Here is a 24,329-nt window from a genome sequence, read left to right as displayed (position 1 = left end):
GAAAGAAGAAGGTGCCATCGAATTTGGTCATGGAATAGCTCTCAGAAAATCATTTTCCAGTGTCTACTTACCCTGTTAGTATCAGTATTGTCTTCGGCTAATAATTCGAGATACAATTCCCTAAGCTTCTCGTGTATGTTAAATCGGCCGCCACCGGCAGCGACATTTGGTGATGCAGCTGAGGAAGTGCCAGCCACAGCAGCAGAGCTAGTTCCGGCGGAGGGCGAAGCAGCAGCTGCTGCACCGTATCCATAGCTGCTACTACCACCACCAAACTGTTGTTGCTGCTGTTGATGGTGATGACTGCTGCTGCTGCCGCTGCTCGTACCGCCGCCAATGGAATAGTTACATGAGCCAACGATGGAAGAACTGTTGATTGGTGAAGACCCTGAAGATGATGTGAACGATGCCCCGGCCAAGGAAGATAGTTTAGACTTTTTGGACGGGGAGCCACTGATGTAGCCGGAGTCAGTTGCTCCCCGCTTCTCGATGTGATGATGGAGGTGGTTTACATGGGGCAGGTTACTGCTGATGATCGAGGACGTGGAGGCGGACGCAGGTGAGAAAGAGGATTTGAACAGCTGGGCCGCGGTATTGCTTCCCGGTGGAACTTGGCATAGAGAGGACGCCGAGGGTGGGGTCGCCAAGAGCGTAGCAGGCGGTGAGGTCGAATGGATGCTGCCTAGGGTTGCATAGGACGAGGATGATGGTAGCGGGCTTGTGGCGCTGCTACTACTGCTGGTGTTGAACAGTGGCGTGCTATCGTTCAGAATAGGACTAGGCAAACTTGGATACTGCGGCGGTGGATCAATCAGGAGCGTCTGCTGACGTGAGGGAGATTTTCTCAATTTACAGTAAGCGTCGTTTAACATATACTAAAAAAAAAATATGAGAATGTTACGAAACTATTCTTTTAATTTATGTCAAGAAAATGTTACTTACATCTGCTTCTGGGCATGATGCAGATTCCAAACTTTGCATTGTGGTTTGTATAGGTTTATCGTTAATTCATGCATTCACACGATGGATTATTACAGCCTTCGGAACTGTGTTCGATTAGGACTCAAAGTAATATACAATCATTCGACATTTGGAGATAAGTTTTGCTGAAAAAAAAAAGAAAGTCTCGGATTACTGAATTGTTTAAATTCAAATTTCAATTACTTGGCATTTGCGAATCTCTCTAGTTAAATAAGGTTGTTCAATTTTATTTTTTACCAAATCATAACATAATCATCTTAGAATAGTCTGTAGTGCATCGGTATTCGAATGTCGTCTCCCAAGTATTACCACATGGTAGTTGTCAAGTGTATGTATATGCATATTGGCGAACGAGACAAACGAGCGTTCTGAATAAGAGCCAACATAAAAACCGAAAAGCATGATGCGGTGAGTGTTCTTATCCTTATCGATCCAACTTTTTAAGAAGAGATCCAAATTCGACGCCATCCTCAAACGAACGTCCTCGGCCATTCGTGATGGCAATGACCTACTAATCCGAGAGAGGGATGATTTAAAAGGCGATAGGAGTGAATCGGTGGATTATTTTTGGAAAGTCATAGAAGCGTAGATAAATAATAAAGATTTTTCCGAAAGAATTAGTTAAGGAATTCACGTTTTATTTCTCTCAATAATTTTCTAGAAGCGTCTTTTCGAGGATCATCTTTTCTCCCTCATTTTGGTCATATTGCATCATGAAATGACACAAAAATGAGCAATGTGTAGACTTAAATCTAAACAAAAAACAAGTTTTGGTAATAATTGGAAAAAATAACAGCTGATATTTAAAGGATACCTGATACAGTCTGCATATTATTTTACCGCAGCCTCTTTTATGATTACGTGAGATACAAAACAAATTCTTGGTGAGTTGGGTAGTGAGGGGGCTGGCATTTTCTCATTTTTGCTCCTCACAATGAACCCATTCATATCCGAAGGAACTCACCAATTGCCGGCGGTGGGCTTCGTTGCCAGTTTGTTGGAAAATAAAATTGTGTACACTGAAATCTTTTTTAATTTTTATTTGCATATTAAAAAAAACAAGTTAAAAAAATAAAAGAAAAATGAAAAACATCGTTCAACTCAAGTAAAACGCCAAATTGGACATTAAATTGATGCATTCTACGTTGGGGCTTTTATAATCTCCAGTACAAGAGCGATGCACTCATTTTTCGGTGGTACTAAAAACGATATCACATATCAGAAAAGTCCCGATTTGCTTTTGTAGTTCTTGGAAGTTCTTGATGAACGAGCGATTATACTTATTTTTAACTCAAACATCAAGTCCTTACTGCGGTACGGGTATGAAACATTTTTGAATGTGTTTTTTATTGTGTTTAACAGGATCGACCGTTTTCGATTTAGAAGGTGGCCGGGATGTTTAGGGGCTCAGCTCTTTCGGCAACTGTGCAAATGGCTTGCCAAAACAAATATTTCCTAGCAAATTTCGGGATCATCTGCATCCTGAACTTCTCGGGAACATCAAACTTTTACTTGTTATACTTCTCATCATCTATCACGTAACAGTGTGGTTTGGTCAATTTTTGATATGCTTCTCGTTTCGGTTTGGAAACTCCTGGACCTTAAACAAACGTAGTCCGACTCGTGTTTTAAACCCCTGCACGAAAGACCCACTCACGTGCACATTTTTTTACGAAGGTGTTTGGTTTGCGTTTGAAGGTATTGTTACCACGCGCTTGTGATCGTTTCCGTTGGGTTGAGTGCTGTTGAAATAAGTAATTCAACGCAAGTTAAGTCAGTGTTTGCAATGCTTCAGTAACGTCCTTACAAAGCTACACCCTACACTAGCGATTGCTAGTTCCACCTACTATATTAAATACGTGAATTGCCTAATCGGGAGTTTCAACACCTCAGTTCGCAGATTGAGAATGTTTAAGAGCATCGTCGATTGTTGAGCTTTCCCGCAACACCAAGTTGCTTTCTACAGCCATCGAAAATTAGCAGTTGCATGCCGTCCAGAATGAATTTGGAGTCGCCAATGAGGTGAGGCTGGCAACTGACCTTGGCCTGAACAATCTTCCCCAACGTGGCAGAATACCTTCCAGCAGCGGGATGCGAGAACACGCACGCTGACCGCAACGCAGCCACACCACGAGAGTAACTCTCTCGGTGATCAGCTGCATCCAGACTCCGCTCCTGACTAAGGCTGATTTCATGCTGAAACAACTAGCAACGCAACGCAACGCAACGTTCCAATAAGATTGCGTTGCATTGCATTGGTATGTCATGCTGGCGCGACCTGTCACTTTGAAATTCCCTACAAATCATCACTTCTCTACATCTGATAATGCTTTGAATCGTCTCCTTTCTTTCCGGAGCCATCAAAAACTCATCAAATCACGACCCGGATTGCAAGAATGCCGAAATTTGAACCGACAAAATTCCTTGTTTTTTTTTGCCGGAACTAAGAATTCATGAAAATTTTCTCGCCGATTAAGATAGTTTTTAGTTTATTATCACAAGTTCAGACAGATCTTCGTACTATTGTGCTTAAAACCCGGAATCACTGCTTCAAATCGAGAAAAAACAATGTTCCTATTGGATTTCCTACTAGTCGCGCTACTAAACACATTGGCATCAGATTGGTCGCGCTATACAAAGCGACCAGTATGACAGGTCTGCGCGATTTCCATGGAGATCAAATGAGAGCTGGTTAGTCGTGTGAACGTTGCGTTGTAGGTCGCGTTGCTAGTTGCTTCAGCATGACATCAGCCTAAATCATCCGACCTCTGCGCTAGCTGATCAACCCTGGTTTTGGATCCCGTGAGTTCTCCTCTCAGCCGTCGGGAACTAACTCATGCTATTAACCGCAGCGTAGCTCGTGACTTTAGCTGGTAGACTCTTCTGCGCTGGTAACTGACACACTTGCTAACCACAAGTTCCTGAGAGTACCCCTCTTGATATAACTCTTTTTCCACTTTCAGATGTTTCTGGATCCATAACCTATTGAATTGAGTGATTCAAAGCAGGTTCTGTGTTAGGAATAGAGTTAATTTTATTTTCTAGCTCGGTAAGGTCCTTGCAAAGCTACACTCTACACTAGCGATTGCTAGTTCCACTAACAATAGTCAATACCCGAATTGCCTAATAGTGAGTTTCAACAAGTGTTTTTCCGTCGGGAATCGGACTTCCGACCCACACGCACCTGATGAAATCTACTGTCAGTATGTAAACAATACACATCAAATTATTTTCATGACAAAATGTTAGAGCAAAATCATTGTCTGCATATTCGAAGTCAAACACCTTCTGAAACACCAGAATTTTGAATGACATCAAGTAAAGATGTAAGCTAAGAATAGTTCACATTGTTTTTTTTTTAATTCGGTCTTCCGCTGGAATTTTCAGATGACACTTCCAACCCGTGGCTTATTTTTGTGATGCAAATATGCACATTTTCTAGAAATGCTGGAAGCACTGTTTGGTCCAAGAGAGAAGCGACATTGAAACACCACGCACAAACTTCGCTACCCTCTGTACATGTGATGATGAGTGATGACCTACTATTATCATTTGCTCATTCCGAAAAGTGAATGCCAATCAGAATGCACACACATGCTGGTACGTCACCATTGATGAAAAAATAACACACTATTTTCCAGGCAGGCAGAATCAATTTGACTGGCGAAGTCAATGAACGATTCACCCACTACCACCTGTAACGGTGTCTGGACAAATGCCGCCTTTAAAGTTTAGGGAAACCTAATTCTGTTTTCTCGAACAAGCCTCCCAAAAGTCTCCCCTTAATCGCCGCGGCGATTGACAGCACCCCACCGTATACGTCATGCACTTGTTTTCCTTTTCGTACACAAACTTCGAGACAAAACAAAATTTCGCTTTTCTTTTGTTTTTTGTTGTCGATTTCACTTGTAAGGTTGGAGGCAATTCATTTCTTGGATTAGGAAAAACTTGCTCTATTTGTTGTTTTTTCGAATTCTGTGAAGTTTTCCCTGCTCTGCTTCGAGGAAATGTTTTCTTAACTCTAATCCAAGTTTTCCTTCACACATAATCAGAAAGAAAAAGTTAGAGATCCATTTGAGCTCTCAGAGGTCACAAGAAATTTCCACGGCAAATCCATCTTTGTATTTCACTTTTCGTGTTTCGCGAAAATGAAAGCAGCATAAATACTTGAAAGATGTTCTCCAATAATAGGTACCCACACTTCTACTACAAACACGACCTCATGATGACCATAGTGATCAAAAGGCGAGAGACATCCTCTTTTCACACATGCCTAGCTCTCAGCAGAAATCTTCCTGCTGCTTCGCAATGCTCCTGGCAGACAATACCAGAGATACAATTCAACAATTTTTCTTCGCAAGAGCCGAAAATAAACACAACATTTCATGCTTAAATTCTTGAAACACTCTATATGTTTTCAGCTGGATTAGCTCATTAACCAGAAACAATCAATGAATAATTGGCAAACCCCACCAATCGATGGGTAGAGCACAATAATGCTTCATCGCAGGACCATCAACAATCAGACACAAAAGACGTTTTACCGTATTTTCTTCTTGTGGTGTAGCTGCTTTTTTCTCAGCCCGAGCCACAAACCAATGGTGTGATGGTGAGCAGCAGGAAAAAAAATCTCATAAGACAAATGCCTAATCCACTCCACAGATCGTCAACCGGAAGGACGAATACCAGTCCTTGAGCGAACAATTTCAACGAAACCGACCATAATCGACGGCACACGATGTTAAACAACACAATTCGATCGGTCCCGGGACCTAAATCAGAAGCATTTTCGATTTTTCCATCCAAAGATTTGCTTCTGCAATGGACACACAATATTTAAGAAGGCTTTTCTCGTTTTCACACACTTCTCACATCCAATTTTGACAACTAACTGACAGATGCATGGAATAGATGTGTGGTGTTGTAGATGAACCGCAAAAGATGAGAAACTTTTATATTTCCTATACGTAGTTCATTCACAGGTCAGGCCCAGAAAACTCTCATCTGCTGACGTCAAAGTCGAATGAATGGTGCCGTTAGCAGGCGAATGTGCGGCAATTTCTGACATCAATGAGCCCCAACACCAGCATAGATCGACTGTGATCTATTCACCATTCACCCATCAGCGAGCGAGCGAGCAACTTTCTCAGCGGGCAACGCACGAATCGTATTCGGCATTCGGTTGTGTGAGTTCCTACATGTGATTTCTCTTCGTCCATTTATGCTGCTGCTGTGTATGAGTGTGTGTGTGGAAGAATCTGACGGCTCCGTTTGTGGATTTTAATGAATGAACACGCACCCCGATACGGGCGGCTAAAATATCACACGAGAACACAGTGGGTAGTTGTTGGAGTATTTTTGGGAAAAAATACAGTTCCCGTAGCCTAATTTCTAGCCTTACCATAGTTTTTTTTTTTGATCCCATACGCTTCTTTAAACGTGGAAAGAACATCTTTGTCGTAAACTCAGGAGTTTTCTCGCCTTCTTTTGTCGTCTTCTCTTGGCTAGTTGTGCTTCCACTACATAATCCGAATCAAGAATGACCTTAACGTTCAGGCGTCGTTCTTTTTATAGGCAATTTGTCCGCGCATTTCGCGGACAATGGTTTACAATCGAAGTAGTCCGTTTTTCCGATTATCTAATTTTACTTGTTCGTCACTTGATTCTGCATGTTCAGGATCACTGAACTTTTTTACTTTTCTGTCTCATCTGTATCCTACAATACTTCCCTTCTGTACTCTCCAAAAAAAAATCATCGCATCCTTTTTTTTGTAAAACTTCTATCCTTTCTATAAGAACTTCACTTGCAGTCGTCCGTTTTTGTTTTGTTTTTTTTTTTTTTTTTTTTTTGAGACATATAATGAGCTCTTATCGCTGCTCTTATCAGGAAATCTCAAGATTTGTTCGTCTTCTTCGAGCCTTCAACCTTCTCTATCAGAATTCATCTTTTATAAGTCATTCTTCAATTCATTAGAGACAATGTATCTATGCCATTCCTTTTTTTCGAGTCCCTGCCTTTTTCATCAGAACTCCCGCTCTATTCTTAGTTTCCGTCTTTCTATCGGAGAGATTCCATATTATTTTTATTTTCGAGTTTCTGCCTTTTCCATCAGAACTATATTCTCAATTGTACGTCTTTCTATCGGATGCATTTATGAGTTTTTCTTTGCTCTGCTTTCGAGTTTCTGCCTTCCCTATCAGAACTCCTTTTATTGTAGATTACTTCGTCTTTACTACCGAAGTAATTATGCTGTTCTATCATCAGATAAAAAAAACATACCGGGTGAATTTCGCCTTTCCTATCGAAATTCACAGATTTACACTTTACAGTATTCATACTCAGTTGTGTATTCAAAATGAAAAGTTCAAAACAACTTAACTTTGAAAAGATTCAAACTCTTGAAATTTTTCGTTGAAATGTGGCTTTCTGGATTTCAATCCATCTGACGCCCTTGTCGTACTTAGGAGTTTTCTCGCCTTCTTTTGCCGTCTTCTCTTGGCTAGTGATGCTTGCACTACAAAATCCGAATCAAGAATGACCTTTACGTTCAGGCGCCGTTCTTTTTATAGGCAATTGGTCCGCGCATTTCGCGAAAAATGGTCTACAATCCAAGAAGTCCGTTTTTCCACTTGATTTTGCAAGTTCAGAATCACAGAACTTTTTACTGTTCTGTCTCATCTGTATCCTACAATCTTATGGATGTGGGATTATTCTTTATTTCAAGTTAGCTGTTTTACGTATTGCAATGTCCATTTCTTTAAGGTTTCCATGTTTGAACTGCCTATGATGTTCAACTGTTGATTTTGTTACTGATTCAGTCTGTTGTAGAAAACAGAACGTTTCATGTTTTATCGTTTTCCTCATTTGAAATTGTGTGTTATGTGATACGCTGCTTTAGAAGTGGGAGGAATTTTATTTTTGATGACGACTTTTTCGTATTTTTCCTGCGTATGTTCATCACCGTACAATTCAATATCTGATTTTTTCATAAGATTTTCATCACGTCCATCGTATGACCCTCGTCATGATTAGTCATATGTTTGTTTACTTTATTTGGTTTGAAGCAATCGGTTTTATGTATTGTATTGCAGTTTCTTGAAAGTGTTAATGGTAGTTGTAATCAACCAATCAAGTGAGAAGCTATTGTTTTGTAATTGTGTACTCACTGCGCGCTATTTTTAATTCGTTTTCCGTCGTGTTTATCACCGTTTTAATCGTCCCTTTTGTGTCCTGTGAATCTATTAGCAACCGGTGCCGCCGTGTGTAGTGGAATCTTGCTCGAATTGGTGCCCCCGTGACGGATTTCCTCGCTGAAAGTTTTTGCGCTGCATTCTTTTCCACCGTTTGTTTTGATCCGCTTTCAATAAGGCACAGATACGCCAAAAACAGACAGTGAACTGTGGAAAGAAACTTTCGCGTTTTTCGTGCACGGTTCCAGTAGCAAAATTTTTGGATACAAGACTGGCTCAAATGTCTTCCATCGTTATGGCCTGTGACAAATGCGCCAAGCCCACAAGCGATTCCGACAGCATCACTTGTCAAGGCTTTTGTACTCTGGCGTATCACTTCAAGTGCGCTGGACTTCTTACATCACACCTAAAATCCAGGGCAGACAACAAAAATCTGCTTTGGGTCTGTGATGCGTGCTGTAATCTTTTAAAGAATTCAGCGTTTCGTCGCACAATGGCTTGTTACGAATCTCTGATCCGGGATTTTAAGAAAAATCAAGCGAGCTTAGCTGCTGAAGTGAAGTCGGAATTAGCCGTGACTCACCGAAAATTGGACAAAATCATTAACGACCGTTCCAATTTAAATCCATCCCCTCGCATGTCTGCCCGTTGGCCCAGCCTTGGCACCCCTACAAACAAGCGACGGCGGATCGAACCACCTACTCAAACCTCTTGTGTGGGTACTAAGAAAGTCACCGTTAAATCGATAGCCACCGTTGCACCGAGGGAGAAAAAATTTTGGGTCTATCTCGCAAGGTTGCAAAATACCGTCACAACTAAGGACATCGAAGAACTCGTCACGGAATGTCTCCAGTGCGAATCTGCCGAGGTTCACCTATTGGTACGGAAGGATGTCGACGTGAACTCGCTCAGGTCTATTTCGTTCAAGGTTGGAGTGGATCCCAAGCTCAAAGACGCCGCTCTTTCCCCTAGAACTTGGCCCGCTGGTATTCTGTTTAGAGAGTTTGAGGATCTTGGATCAAAAAACCCGTCGACACCTGTTGTCCCGTTTCCTCCAGCGACCTCGCTCACTCCATCTTTAACTTCCGGGAGTTCTACACCACTGGTTGTACCACACCAATGATTGCTGACATCGAAAGTCCATCGTTTTTCGACAACGAGTCCCTCGAGACCTCAGCCCCATGTGCTTGCTACAATTTTATCGGATCTACTAGCCAAACTTTTTTGTCGTCAATTGCTCTACAGATCCCTACAACGGTCCTTGGGTAGCTCTGTTTCTACCATTGACGCCTATCAACATGCTACGCAATTTCATTCCGACGGTCAATTTGCTACGATTCGACCAGCCACTTCGACTTGGATTACATCACCGGGACGCACCGAGCTTGGCCTTTTGGGGACCTCCGAGCCCTTCGACTCAGTCGCGCCGTTTCCAGCCAGCGGCATCAGTCGTCCCGGCCCTGAGTTCGTCTGTGGTGACGAGGCTCCCCAGATCGCCTCTACAGGCAAGTACCTTTCGAACTCAAGATCCATTCCCTCGCGTGATGTATTTCCACCAATTGTCAGATCCCTACAACGGTCCTCGGGTAGCTCTGCTTCAACCATTGACGCCTATCAACACGCTACGCTCGCTAACTCAACAAACATAGGGCTTTCATCACCGGGACGCAACGTATCAGGTCCAACGGAGACCCCTATTCCCTTCGACTCAGTCGCGCTGTTTCCCGTCAACGTCATCAGTCGTCCTGACCCTGTGTCGTCTGTGGCATAGGGGTTCTCCAGCCTGTGAGCTCAGGCAAGTATGGCCCTCCTAACCGTTTTCCTCCGCCTGATGGTTCCTCCCCTTCCAGCGTTCGAGGCTCTAGGTCTGCGATGGAATCTTATGATTCACTCACCCACCAGAATGTCGGGGGTTTAAACTCCTGTATAGCAGATTATCAGAAATTCTGGACAGACTCTTATTGGGCGATAAGCAATAACCGTCCAGCTGGTTTGATACAGATACAGACACAATTTATTCTACTGTAAAAACTCTGATATATTTTTCAAATCACATTTGCTTCTTGAATAACGAGCTCTAAGTCATCACCACCCAGTAGGAGACGGAATTATTTGCAAACAGTTGAAGACTACCATAACCTAGACAGTTTTTCATGTCATTGATGTACAATATGAATAACAAGGGACCCAATACACTTCCTTGTGGGACACCAAGATTATTTTCTCTATATAATGGTTTGTTATTCAAGTAGTCCTTAAAGCATTTTAGTTCCGTTCCGTTGATACCTATTCTTTCCAACACGTCAACCAATTTTAACCGATCAATCGTTTCAAAGGCTCTCCTGAAATTCTGAAACACAGCAACTGTGTAACTACCGTTTGCAATATTGATCTTCCAATTTCGAAGTTTCAAATTAACTGTAGAATCCGTCGAACGCTGCTTTCTGAGTCCTGATTTTTCGTCAATCAATATTCCTTTGGACTCAATAAAACACAGAAATTGCTTTTTAACTGCCGAAGCTTTCACATTTTTCACGATTACGTCAAATTCTTGACAACTTACTAGTTCAAATGAACTGAAACATCCACAATTGCAGATAATATAGACCACGAAGAATTTGCCAGGATGCTATCATTGAGTTACATCTCACTTTCAATGAAGAATACATTTTGTACGAGTCCTAAACCTTTTCCATTCCAATAGGAAATTTGATCATCCTTAATAATAATAATAATCAAAAGTCTAGTTTCTAAACTAGCTTACACATTATCTAATTCCTCTACGCACGGGCCTAGTTTTTCCTGTTATAAAAACAATACCAAACGCACAACATCTAATTCACGGCTGTTTCCGGTCGGCACATGGATGTATTACAGTTCTTATTACGGGAATATTACAGTCGAATCTTATGGTCCGGCAACCCTGCCAAGCTAAATCAATCGGTAGAACATAAGATTCTTAATCTCAGGGTCGTCTATTTCCTAGGGATGAATTAACCCTTTGGTCGTAAAATCCCGGTAAAAAGTCATCTATTTCCACAGTAAGTTTTCCCCACCAGTACCAATTACTACCAGACCCGATCGTAGAATTACGAGGACGACTCCATCCTGAATTTTTCTTTCTTTTTTTGCCATTTTTTTTTAATGTTAATGTCATTTTTGTCATAATAGGCATGCCATTTTTTCTTCTATCATAAAATTTTGTCATGTCTTTTTTAGTATTGTCATATTCTTTTGTATTTTTCATCATACTTTGATATCTTCTCTGCTGCTGGCCATCTTTGCTAATATTCATGTATGCTGCTCCACTGACAGCCATTGCACAAATGATTGGATTCTTTTCTGGTTTATTTTTTTTTTTTTCATTTTCGACCAGCCACTAAACGATGAGCGGGCTTGGTGATAACTTATATGTCCCCGAAGTATTATGCCTCCTGAAATAAGCAACTTCAAGTCGCAAGATCCATTCCAGTTTACACCTATAGAGTAGCCACACGCTCTTTTTTTTTAACTCAAAATTAAGTATGACCGAGGTTCAAACCATAGTTCGATTCTATGAACTTAAAGTTAAGTACCCTTTTTTCCTCCTTGCGATGGATCAAAACGGAATTCGGACTGCGAACTCAAAATTGATCCCTTTTTTTCCTTCGGCGAGGGATCAAAGCTAAGTTCGACCTTATGAACTAAAAATTGAACTCTCTTTGTTGGACTGAAAACACTTAGCGAGTTCAGTCCGAACCGGAACAGCAACCAACGAACACGTCGCAAAATTATGTCGTTCCGGAACAATTACCGGAAGACTATGAAGGAACTTCATAATGAAATGCATGTTCACCGTGTCAGCGTAAAATTCTGTTCGTCATTGTCATCATATGGTGAGCGGCTTGGAATGTCCGGAAACTTCCGGATGTTGTTTACTTCCCGTGGGAAGTAACAGCCGGAAGTTTTCTTAGACCGGGAATGTCAAAACTTTCCACCGCTCTGTAATTGCAATGCAATGTACCGGAACAGCAGCATCCGGGTACAACAAATTGTAATCATCCTTTAATTCCCTGAAAATCAGCTACCCTCGAAAAAAAAGGATAAATTCGAGTTTGGCTGCCGAACTTAGTATTGAGTATGCCTATCAGAACTTAGTTTTGCTATTGCCCAGTCAAACTCAAAGTTGAGGGAAGCCACCGAAGTGCTGTTTTGAGCCAAAACTACTTAATTTTGAGTTTAAAAAAAAGAGCGTGCATAGGATGTTATTCAAGTTGTGTCCTAGATTTATATTTTAAATTAAAAAAAATAAAAACACGCTTTAGAACTGCGTCAATTTGGGTCCAAATCTCATCAGTTTTGAAGAAATCCTTATACCGGTTCTGAAAAAAAAGTTAAGCTGAAACTAATATATAATAACTACGGATGCGGTTGCTCTAAGGATGGCAACAATGTGTTTAATAATAAGTATTTATTTCTTTCTTAAAAATTCTACTTTTTTTCATACAAATTGAAAATTTGTTTAAATCATATTCAATTTATTGGGCTTTTTAGGTAAACTTAAGATTTTTTTTACAATAATTTCATTACCAATAAATTGATTATTCCAACAACACAAACCCACCGTGCGGCGGCTAAAATTGCCAAACTGAACCCGAAATGTGAGACAGAAGGGACACCAACAAAAGAGTGAGACGGCATGAATGTAAAAGGAAATCGTGGAAAAAAGTTGAGATTTGGTAACAAAAATAATTCACGAAATCTAACATGAGATGATCGGAAACCAGAAGAAAAATGGTTCAACATGCGACTTACCTGCTAGCCCCATTAATTAAGATGGAAAAATACGATTTAGCTAACTCCCGAGCCACTATCAAGCCTTTAAACTTGCTCCACAACTTTTTTTTTCTTCTCTTCCACTCACTCTTTCTCACATGAACTCGGCCTAAAGGATGGTGAGCCTTTCTCACTTCTTTTGGCACGGTGCGCTCCGATTTTCGCTAGCACTGGAATGCGACCGAATCCGGCAAAATAGGCGTCGCCCGGAGGAACTCTGACCCACAAACGCTGCACCGAACTTTCAACTAACAATTACGCGCACCAAAGTCAATTTTTGGCAATTAAAACTCCATTAAAATGTTTATGAAAATGAAGACAAAAAATTTGCACTACTTCACCAAGTCGTTTATAAACACATTTGACGCAGTCAAAGAAGACGGTGACAGCTGCTGTCAGAAGGAACGGTAAGGTTAGCTCCCAGTTGGCATTGAACTGAGAATGTCGTGTACAGCTCGACCGATGTTTGATAGACGTTGATTAGGGGAGAAGCAAAACGAACACTGCTCACATCTCCAGCGGAACAACGAAGATCCAGTAACGCCAGTAGTTTTTTTTTAAATCCGGAATTCACTAAACTGTGAAAGCCCGTTCTGAATCCTGAAAATTTAAGAAATAAAAATTCAAAAATTTTGAGTAAGAATACCTTTAACCCAGAAATTTATACAGGTATACAGTCTTTGGTATTGGTATGTATGCTGTCTAGATTATGAATAATGAATTTCGAATTGTAAAATCTAAATTTCAGATTCTGATTCAATTAAGTGATCTGTACTTGGGTTTCCGAATTATGAACACTTATTACAGATTGTGAATTCTCATTTCTCAATTCTGAAATTTCTGAATTGTGATTTATTAATTTTTTTATTTTAATTTTCAGTTGTATTCATTTATTATTTGGAGTCTATTATTATGTTAAAATTGAAATTCTGAAATTTCTTTCAATAGAGTAAAAAAAATTAAATAATATTAAAGGTACCCATTTTTTTTTTTTTTGTGGCGTTTAAATAGCTGTGAGAAGCTGACGCTGAAAAGGAAATGTGGGTAGAGGGGTCAGGGAAATAAAAGTTTAGAGTAGTCAGCTTAGAATAGTAAGCGATCTTGAGACGTTGGCTATACCATCTTGCACTTCCTTAAGTCCACTTCGGATGAATATGAACTTAAAGCAGAACAAGATAGTGAACTAACCCCTCATGATACCAGTTGGAGGAAATACGTTGGCGGTTTGAGACAGGTCGCTTAATTAATCCCAACGAAACTAACTACATTATTTATATATAATTTAAATCAATAAAATATAATGGAACGCTCTCACCATGTTATAGAAATCTGTTATAGGTGTTCATTAAATCCTTGGGATTCGAAACCATCTTAGGGGTCCAATGTTGAGAGGATATGGCCTGAAGGCTCGTTCGTCATCATTAGAAGGTCACATGCAAAGACATACAAAAAAAGAAAAAAAGAGAAAAAAAAGAAAAAAAAAGAAAAATAGGATATTAGTTCATTTGGTCGCGATTCGACCAGACCGAACTGAACGCCATAAACTTGATTTCGAGAAAATCGAGTTCGAAGTTCACAGCCCTACCAATTGATACCATTTCATCAGATATCTTATTTAATCATTTTACCATCACATTTAGACTCTTATAAAGCCATCGAGGTTATACTGGTCGATTTCTGATTACACAACAAGCAGAAAACTTAACTTTAATAGCATTATGTTTGCACCCAGTTCACTCTGGTCGGACAAAAATGTTTAAAAAATTGTCATGCACCATCATTTGAATGGGCAATTTGTTTTAAACGTAGGAGCCTACTTATAGGCGGTTTACAAGCAGCACCCAACGAGTATGACTGATGCTTGAAAAATGTTTTTTTTCGTTGAGCCAGAGTGAACCGAGCCATACAAATTTCGCACTTTTGAAAAGCGGAATATCTGTGATTTTAACTTACCGGTTGCGTTCTGAACGACAGTGAGCAATAAAATAAAGCATCTTTTATCGTTAAATGTCAAAAATCCTAACATTCACTTAAGTAAATTGGAAAACAAAATTCAAGGGATTCGGTTCAGTTTGGCTGAACGAAATGTTAACAATCCGCAACATGAAGTTTTTAGCTACGGGAACGTTTCTTACCATTTAATTTGTTAGATATTAGTTCCTGACAAACCGAAGAACTGTTTTGAAAAGAAAAAAAACCAACAAACATAAGCTTATTTCGCACAAAATCAGTTTCATGACCCAAACATGCTTTTCATCTTCACCTCAAAGCTGGCTCTCAGTTCACTTTGGCGCAACGCATTTTTGCCATTTCGACTGTCTGCAACATTGAAATTTTCTAATAAAATCAGTAAAAATAGTAAAAATGTTCTGATTTTCATTGGATAGGTAGTTTATCATGTTTCGCATCCGTTGCAATAGATAACTAAATTTTTTTCAAATTGGCGTTCAGTTCGGTCTGGTCGAATTGCGACCATTTTATCTATCAATATATAATATGAAGCCTAGCTCAAACCAGTAATAATTTAGCTTTAATGTCTTGATCGATATCGTCTACTTGTCAAAAGAACTGGAAATGCACAATGCTGTTCTTCTAAAACCTAATCACTTATTCTGGTCAGCCTCTCTGACAAACTATGCTAAGTTTACATAGGGGTTCTATTAAAATATACCGTGTGCCTATTGTAAAATGCCCGAAATTAGTGATTTGGACTACCTACTCATTGTTATTCTTCAAAACCGTACATTCTATTATATACTTCCATAGATGAATTTCAAACCTAATCGAAAAACGTAAAGATCTGCTAAAAGTGAATAATTAAATAAAAAAGCAAAAAAGTCTAACCAAATGAAATACTTCAACAACAGCATTTCCATCCATTGAGCCTCTAATTCTTGTAAAATGCTTGATTTAAGAATAAGCCAACGAAATTCATAAACCGCAAATACACACTTACTAGAGCATTGGGGAGGCGAATACCATAACCTTTACCTAACATCCATTACAAGCGCACGTTTTCTCTATTTCTAATTCTGTAAGACTAAACTAACTAACTACCTAACCAAACGAATTTTGCCCTATTGAAAGTATCAACTTTTATTATGGTAAATTGTGATACTTTCACTACCAAATGTTGCGATTGTTCTGCGGAAGGGAGGGCAAGTGTTTCAACTCCCATTCATCTTAGGGGCCGTTCAGATACCACGTGGACAGAAATATGAGATTTTGGACCCCCTCCTCCCCCTCCGTGGACAAGCGTGGACATTTGGCAAACACCTACCCCCCTCCCCGGATGTCCACGTGGACAGATTTGTAATAGTATTTTTTAAATACCTACACAGAAAAAAATTTTGACTATTACGTGTCACTGAAAACTGCAACCTTCATAATAAATTACCTGTAATTAACAAAACCTGTAATTTTTAATTGTTTTCCTTGAAAGTTAACCATTTTTTATTACAGCAAATGTCCTGTAAAAAAGTTGTACACTAAAAAGTAAATGTCACGTAGTCATATTTTCGACCTGTAAAATGATGGTAAATGTCCTGCTCGTTTTTGTTACAGGAGATTTGCGTAATTTTACTGGAAATAATTTTTGCTGTGTATAATTTGACAGTTAGAAAACACCTCTTTTTGCCTTTTTTTTACAGAATTGGCTGATTTTGAAAAAAAAAACGTGTAAGAATTTTCTGGTATCACAAATTCTTAAAAATATTAAATTTGTAAATTATTATACTTATCACTTACTTTTAAGTAGCTACTAATTGTTTAAACTTAAACTGGAAAGCTTTGCTATTTCAAGATTTTGATTCAAACCTCTTAATATTTGTTTACCTTGAGAAAATATTTTTAAAGTAAGTATGTCCACGTGGACATGACCCAAACCCCTACCCCCCTCTCCGTGGACAAGCGTGGACATTTCCATACCCCCCTCCCCCCCTCAAGTTGTCCACGTGGTATGTGAACGGCCCCTTATCAACATGGATCATGAAAAAAAATAGACATCTTTGAACCTACTGCTGAATTTAAACTAAATAAAGATGTCCAGCTCCTCTTCTAATTTAGGCCATATTATGACACCATGTTTAATAAGATTGTGTGTAACGACACTGTCAGGAAAATGATGGTTTGATCCATCATTTTCACAAACATACACGCAGAAAAATAGAAATTAGTTTCAAAGGAAAGTGCCGCAAAAACAAAGGATTTTTTCCTTTGATTTTGGGACAAATAAAAATTCCTTTGATTCAAATGCATTTTCTTTTGTTTCGAAGAAATGCTTTCCTTTGAATCAAAACTTCTTCTTTGTTCCAAATAACAAAATGCTTTTGATTCAAAAGCCTTTTCGTTTAATTTTATGAAATTTGCGTTTATTCCAACGGTATTTGGGTTTCAATTTTAAAGCATTTGTTTTTCAATTCTATGTTTTGTTTCTAAAAATTCTAGTACTTTATATTAATTTTCGTCCAATTGGAAATAAAAGAAATCACTTATGGTTTAAAACATTTTATTCATTTGTAAGTTCATGTTCACATTATCGATTTTCCCTGTAATTAGACTTTTGAACCGGCACATCTGAAAATAAAGAGGAGAACAAAATGTACACATACATATACGAACAATAAAAAAAATTTAAATTAATTTGTATACATTGCATGAAAAGTACTTACTGAACGATTTTTGTTGGCGGACAGTTCCTTTCGAACAACTCATGAAGGGTTTCGACGCCAGATGTCTCCTTGGACCAGATCGGAAGCGATTAATCAGAAGAATGGTTGCCCTGAAAAAGTTTGTTAGGTTGACGGTTTATTTGAAATTAAATGTATTTCGATAGACTTACCTAGTCCACTATCGTTTGGCCTCTAGCCGTCAAGACTTTCCTGCGGCGGATCTTGTGATTCCGGTGCTGTCTAACTGTTGCGCGGCAGGAAGATTTCCCAGAAAATGAATGGTCTGACTGGTTGTCGGAAAAACTTCTCGCCGACCCGTTCACCAACAGTAGCTAAAGAAGATGTGTCGACTGTTTGACGAAAAAATACTTTGATTCAAAAGAAAATTCATCTAAATCAATGAATTTTTACATTGATTCAGAGTCAAAACAAAAATTCCTTGAATTTAATTTAAATGTTTTGATTCAAAAACTTCACGCAGAGAAAACTTGGATTTTGAAACAAAACAAAACTGACTTTGATTCAAAAAAATAATTTTTTCGATTCAATCTCCTGTTTTCTTTGAATCAATGAATTATGGTTTTGTTTCAAATAAATAATTTTTGAAAGAAAGAATTAATTTTTTGAATCGAATAATTTTGGACTTTGATTTTAAACAAATTCTTTGATTCAAAAGACATTTGTTCAATTGCATATTTATTTGGAAACAAAGTAAATTTTCTTTCAACCAAAGAAAAATGTATTCAATGCAAAGGAATAATTTCTTAAAATAAAAACTTCAAACTTAGAAGGTTTTTTGCATTGAGTAAGAAGAATTCAAAACGAAAAATCGGTTTGGCTGGTCGTGTGAAAATGTGAATCAGAGTTAGCTTAGTTAGGAGGATTCAGGATAAAGTATGGTAAGTTTATGTATTAAAGAATGAATATTGAAGATTTTCAATAAGTGCTTGAAATTTTACAGGACCACGGCCGATACATGGTTTTCCAAGTCCCTGAATTCCTCAACCGAGGTGACACCGCTCCAATCCAGCGATCAGGTCCACGAAAATTTAAACCGGATGATTCGATTAAAGTGAACCATTGTGTGACCCAGTGTTTCATTTATTTGTGAATAAAAATAAATTTTAAATTTGAAATCCTTTCTTCTTATTATTTGAAATTCCTGATAGGAATTTCAAAACAACAGAATATGACGCTTCCAATTGGAATAAATAGAAAATGGTTCAATGAATAAATGCTTTTAAATCTAAATTAAATTACCTTGTGGCAAAAGAAAGCAACTTTGAATCAAAAGAAACGGTTTTTTGTTTCAAAGTATCAATATTTTGAATCAAAGATTTTTCAAAAGAAAAATACTTTGAAACAAACGAAAATGCATTTGAAACAAAGAAATTTTTATTTATCCCAAAATCAAAGGAAATTTTCCTTTGTTTTCGCTGCACTTTCCTTTGAAATAAAAAATCTTTTCGCTGCGTGTTGGAACATTGGTTCAATGAAATAAAAATTTGGTACAATATAAAATTTACTTGAATTAAGGAAAATGGATTTTGTTTCAATGTACATGAGGTTTTTGAATCAAAGATGCATTTTTTTTATCTCAATGGTACTACTTTTCGCTGCGTGTACACACCGCAGCTGTTAACCCATTGCAACTTAGGGTACGGAAATAATATTAAAGGTATCCATTTGAAACAAAACTACTTAAAAATATTAAATTTCTTCTTAATATAAAGTCTAAACAAGTGCTCGAGATTCAATGATTTCATAAGCACAAAAATATCTCGTGCAAACCGAAGTTGCTTTTCAACGTTATCCAGTTTTAAGCACGGCACGAAATTTGTAAAATCTTTTTCGCTTTCGGGATAGGGCTGAAAAATCATTCCTCTCAGGGAACAAGGGTCATCGCTCTCATCTACTGAATGAGCGCTAATAACAATTTGTAATTAAGCTCCTTCCAAGCAAATGATAAATTTGATAGTTATTGAATTTCAATATTTCAATCATTCTTCTGAATCAGTATAAATCGTTATTTCAAATCTGCGATTCCAATAAAAAAAATCAAAAAGATAATATCTGACTAATGTTTTATAAAAAAAATCGAATATGTCCATGTGACACCTGGAGAGGGGCATAGGGGTTTGCCAAAAGTTCACACTTGTCCAAGGAGAAAGGGAGAGGGGATCAAACATCTCACTTTTCAGTCCACGTGGTATCTGAACGGCTCCTTTGAATTTCCCATTCTTAAATCTTAAATGTTAAACTCTTAAGTTGAATTCCGGATTCAGCATGATGAGTTATAATTTAACTTTCTAACTTTCAATACTGAATTATAAATTTTGAGTTTAAAAATATAGTACTTATGTATAATTCCGACCAGGATGCAGAGGTAATCTATAGGCCCTAAAGCGAGTGATGATCTTTCATCCTTTTCTACCTTTTCAAAACTATCTCTTGCGACTACTAGTTTAGCTTAATTGACTACTCACGTCCACCTCAAATCGTTAAATTCAAAATGCTGCATACATAGGCTTACCAGATACTTTCAGAAAAAAGCGGTACATTTCACGAAAAAAAGCGGGACATCGCCGAAAAAAGCGGGACATTCAAGAAATTCGTATAGGTAAACCTGATTTTTATGATCATTCCTATAAATATGTATATGTTCCTTCAGCATAAATAGTTCGTAGAAAGTAATAAAATATGGATGCACGAATTTTGTTTAAAATATTTATACTGCGAGAACTTGAGTCGAAAATGTTGTTGTCCAAAATCCAAAGCAAGTTTGCCGAAATCACAGAAAAATCTATAATTTTACAGAATTCTGAGTTAATTTCTATATCACAGAACCTGTGTGATAGAAATCAGAATTTTGGGAAGAATCACAGATTTCACAGATTTTTCGAATTTTATACGAATTTTTATTTTTGATGTCAATTCAAATTTCGGATTTCTAAGTTTAGATTGGAAAATTTAAATCAGAATTTGGTCCTGTCCTATTTTATCTAGAATTAGAGTTTTTCCTCATTCAAAAGATTCTGCTAGGAATCGGGAGAATCATCTGGAGCCATCATCATTTGGAAGCAACTTAAAGAATATTTTCTTCAATCGTAAATGTTGACATCGCTAGAACGTGCTCAAAGAATGCTTAACTGATCCAGATTGTTATGGTGATGCTTAGATAAGCTTGCGAAATTGCCCGGTTTTACCCGCCGTACATGCCGGGTATTTGTCACAAAATTAAGAAAAAGTTCGTTCCGGCCCGGTTGCCCGGATTTCGTAGAAAAATGTCTGGATTTTGCACAGATTTATTCATTTCCGTTCCAAAAATTGATCAAATAAACACTCAAATTTAAAAGGGTTATTTTTTGAGCAAGTTTAACCTAAATAATCATGAACAGTCATTCGTCTCCCATCAGTCAGTGAACACGGTCGTGTTTTTGTGCAGCCTCGTGTGTGAAAAAAGTATCCTTTGTTCGGTTGATAGGAGACAGTTACCGCGTTCAATCCGGTGTTTTTTTGCCGTATGGTGACACAGAAGACAATCAAATCCCTGCTAGCTACCGAAGCAGAAAAGTACCCTCGCTAGCAAAGTAAAGGACTTTCCCGAAACTTGGCCTTTCGAGTGCTGGAGGCCAGCAGTTTTTTTTCTGCCTGCAGTTGTTCCCCGTGAAAGTGAAGTGGCCCCCTCTGGAAGTGTTTCCCCTACCAGGCGGGTGAAGGTCGTCGTCATTGTTTGACAAACGGCCTGATAATCTTCATTAGTCTGGTTGTCCCGCTCGTTGAGATTCGTGGCAGCCATCTTCAATCAACGAAGGAAGACCACGTGGTTGGAGCCATCGTTAGACACTGGACCATATATACGACTTGGAAATTGGCCGAATAGTCGTGAAGAACGAAAAAATCAAACAAGTTTGTAATTTCTTTTATTTTTTCACTGTTTCTACTCTATCTTTTTTCCCTTTTTAATATTTCAACAATTAAGTGCTTCGCTCATATTTTTAAAACGGAGACATTAGTGTCTCCGTTGAAAAAATATGAACGAAGGCGGGGGGTTAAACCCCTCAACTGATAATGATGAGAATATGACCTACGAGAATGAGGAGCATCTGGAGGATCCAGATGCTGCTGGTCCCTCAAATGCTCACATTTCTCAGACGGACAGTAATTCCTCATCATCAGTTGAGAGTAGAACAACCCGGCTCCGAAAATATGCGGAAGGTTCATCTTCTTCTGGATCTTGGGTGGTTTTTATCCGGCCCAAAAAGAACGGCAAGCCTCTCAATGTGGTACAGATCACCAAAGATCTGGCGAGGTGGACCTCTGTAACCAGTGTTACAAAATTGCGTGCAAACAAGCTGCGCGTTGTTGTGGGTAACTCGAAAGCTGCTAACGAGATTGTAGCCAGCAATTTTCTGAATTTAGAGTATCACGTTTACATCCCGTCTCGAGACGTAGAGATTGAGGGCGTGATCACAGAAATGAGTCTGGACGCGAAATACGTTAAATCCAACGGCGTTGGTAAGTTCAAGAGCCTCGATTCGACTTCTGTCGAAATCGTGGATTGCCGTCAACTCAATACTGCCAACGTCGTAAATGGAGTTACAAAGTACTCGCCTTCAGCTTCATTTCGTGTGACCTTCGCGGGTACCGCCCTCCCTCACTACGTCTTGATTGACGGAGTTTTAAGGCTTCCTGTGCGACTCTTCGTGCCTCGACCCATGCATTGTCAAAATTGCATCAAATTGGGGCACACAGCGTCGCACTGTTGCAATAAGCCACGCTGTCCCCAATGCGGGGAGAATCATGGGGCTGGAGCATGCTCAGCAATAGAGCAGAAATGTGTCTATTGCGGGGGCTCACCCCATGAAATCTCTTCGTGCGAGGCATTCAAGAGTTGCTGGGATAAACAGAAGCGCTCTTTAAAAGAACGATCGAGACGTTCTTATGCCTCTATCTTAAAGAGCGCTTCTCCACTGGCCCAACCTCATTCGAGTAACATCTTTTCTGTGTTGCCAGTTGACAACGAAGAGGCGACTGACGAGGAGAACCCTTTTGTTTTCGTTGCGAACTCCCGGAAACGTGCTAAATCAACTCCCAAGACACCCAAAATACCCAAGAAAATCCCTACAATGAGCCCTCCAATCAGTGTCCCTAAAAAGCCGAATGCTGCAGAACAACAAAAACTAAATCCTCCTGGATTCCGCACGATATTTTCACCACAGAATAATCCAACTCCAGCAGGGACCTCAAAGGCCCCCATGAAAAATGCAGTTTTGTCAGAATCCACTTCCCAGCCGGGATTGTTTAAGTTGGCTGACATTCTAAATGGAATGTTTTCGTTTTTCAACGTTTCTGAATCCATCAGAAGCATTGTAACAACAATGCTTCCTGTATTAAAGACATTTTTGAAGCAATTGATGCAAACTTGGCCCCTCATTTCAGTGTTTATCTCTCTCGATGGCTAATTTACGCCGAGAGGTCGGAGATATCACTGTGTTACAGTGGAATTGTCGTAGTATTATCCCTAAACTGGATCCGTTCAAATTTCTTCTTCATGAAACTAGTTGCGATATTTTTGCCCTTTCTGAAACATGGCTTTCTTCTGAATCAAACATCTCCTTCCACGATTTTAACATCATCCGTCTGGATCGCAACGATTCTTATGGAGGGGTGCTTTTGGGGATCAATAAGCGCCACTCCTTTTATAGAATCCACCTCCCTTTATCAGGAGGAATTGAAGCTGTTGCATGTCATACAACTATAAGAGGTAAGGACTTATGCGTTGTCAGTTTGTACTGGCCTCATAGAGTTGCAGTGGATCGAAATCACCTAGAGGACCTGTGCTCAGTGCTTCCTGAGCCAAGGCTGATCCTGGGTGACTTCAATTCACATGGAACTGTCTGGGGAGAACAAACTGACGATTGTCGTTCTACTCTTATTTATGACATTTGTGACAGTTTCAATTTAACAATTTTGAACACGGGTGAAAAAACACGAGTACCTAAACCTCCTGCAAGACCAAGTGCAATTGACCTCTCACTCTGCTCAAATTCACTATCATTGGATTGCCAGTGGAAGGTAATCCCTGATCCCAATGGTAGTGATCACTTGCCAATCAAAATTACAATCACCAATGGGGCCAGCACTTCAAATTCAACAAATATGGCATATGACCTTACAAGACACATCGACTGGAAAAAGTACTCGGACGAAATAACAGTTGCCATTGATTCTATGAATGTTTTACCTCCTTTGGAAGAGTATCACTTCCTTTCACGTTTAATCCATGAAAGTGCACTTTGCGCCCAAACAAAACCCATCCCAGATTCAACTGTTCTTCGAAGGCCCCCAAATCCATGGTGGGACCAGCAGTGTTCCAAGCTTTATAAGGACAAATCAAAAGCATTCAAAGATTTTCGAAAACATGGAACCCTTGTCCTTTTTGAATCATACGTTTCCCTTGAAAATCAGTTCAAAAAATTGATCAAAGGGAAGAAAAAGGCGTATTGGAGAAATTTTGTGGGTGGTTTATCAAGGGAAACATCCTTGAGTACCTTATGGAAAGTTGCACGAAGCATGCGTAATCGATCATCTACAAATGAAAGTGAAGAATATACACATAGATGGATATCCAACTTCGCACGGAAAGTCTGTCCAGATTCTACACCTGTG

The 24,329-nt window shown here is 39.1% G+C and overlaps 2 protein-coding genes and 1 long non-coding RNA gene across 5 annotated transcripts in view; 1 reads left to right on the top strand and 2 right to left on the bottom strand.

The window, feature by feature from the left end:
- LOC129743577 (uncharacterized) overlaps positions 1–13,330 on the bottom strand; it is a 31,567-nt gene extending 18,237 nt beyond the window's left edge. Inside the window, exons 1-3 of one of the 3 annotated variants that reach the window (XM_055735635.1) lie at positions 12,967–13,330; positions 943–1,106; positions 72–875 (exon numbers count right to left, since the gene is read on the bottom strand). In XM_055735635.1, coding sequence (XP_055591610.1) covers positions 72–875; positions 943–981 — 843 coding nt within the window. In that variant the 5' untranslated portion in view covers positions 982–1,106; positions 12,967–13,330. Of the gene's footprint in view, positions 1–71; positions 876–942; positions 1,107–5,525; positions 5,832–12,966 lie in introns of those variants that run through there. The other 2 variants (XM_055735636.1, XM_055735634.1) reach the window with 2 other exon arrangements.
- On the top strand, positions 8,666–9,295 carry LOC129743414 (uncharacterized). The gene has a single exon (XM_055735449.1). The coding sequence runs from the start codon at positions 8,666–8,668 to the stop codon at positions 9,293–9,295; it is 630 nt and encodes a 209-aa protein (XP_055591424.1).
- Positions 13,331–17,428: 4,098 nt separating the features above from the next.
- Positions 17,429–18,015, bottom strand: LOC129749014 (uncharacterized). Its single transcript, XR_008737897.1, has 3 exons — positions 17,828–18,015; positions 17,658–17,767; positions 17,429–17,562 (listed from the first exon to the last, which is right to left on the bottom strand). It is a non-coding gene; the product is annotated as an uncharacterized LOC129749014 (long non-coding RNA).
- Positions 18,016–24,329: the final 6,314 nt, after the last annotated feature.

Source organism: Uranotaenia lowii, chromosome 2 (genome assembly GCF_029784155.1).
Source record: "Uranotaenia lowii strain MFRU-FL chromosome 2, ASM2978415v1, whole genome shotgun sequence".
Classification (NCBI taxonomy): domain Eukaryota; kingdom Metazoa; phylum Arthropoda; class Insecta; order Diptera; family Culicidae; genus Uranotaenia; species Uranotaenia lowii.
The sequence above is the reverse complement of the archived record's forward strand: the minus strand, read 5'-3'. Positions and strand labels throughout refer to the sequence as shown.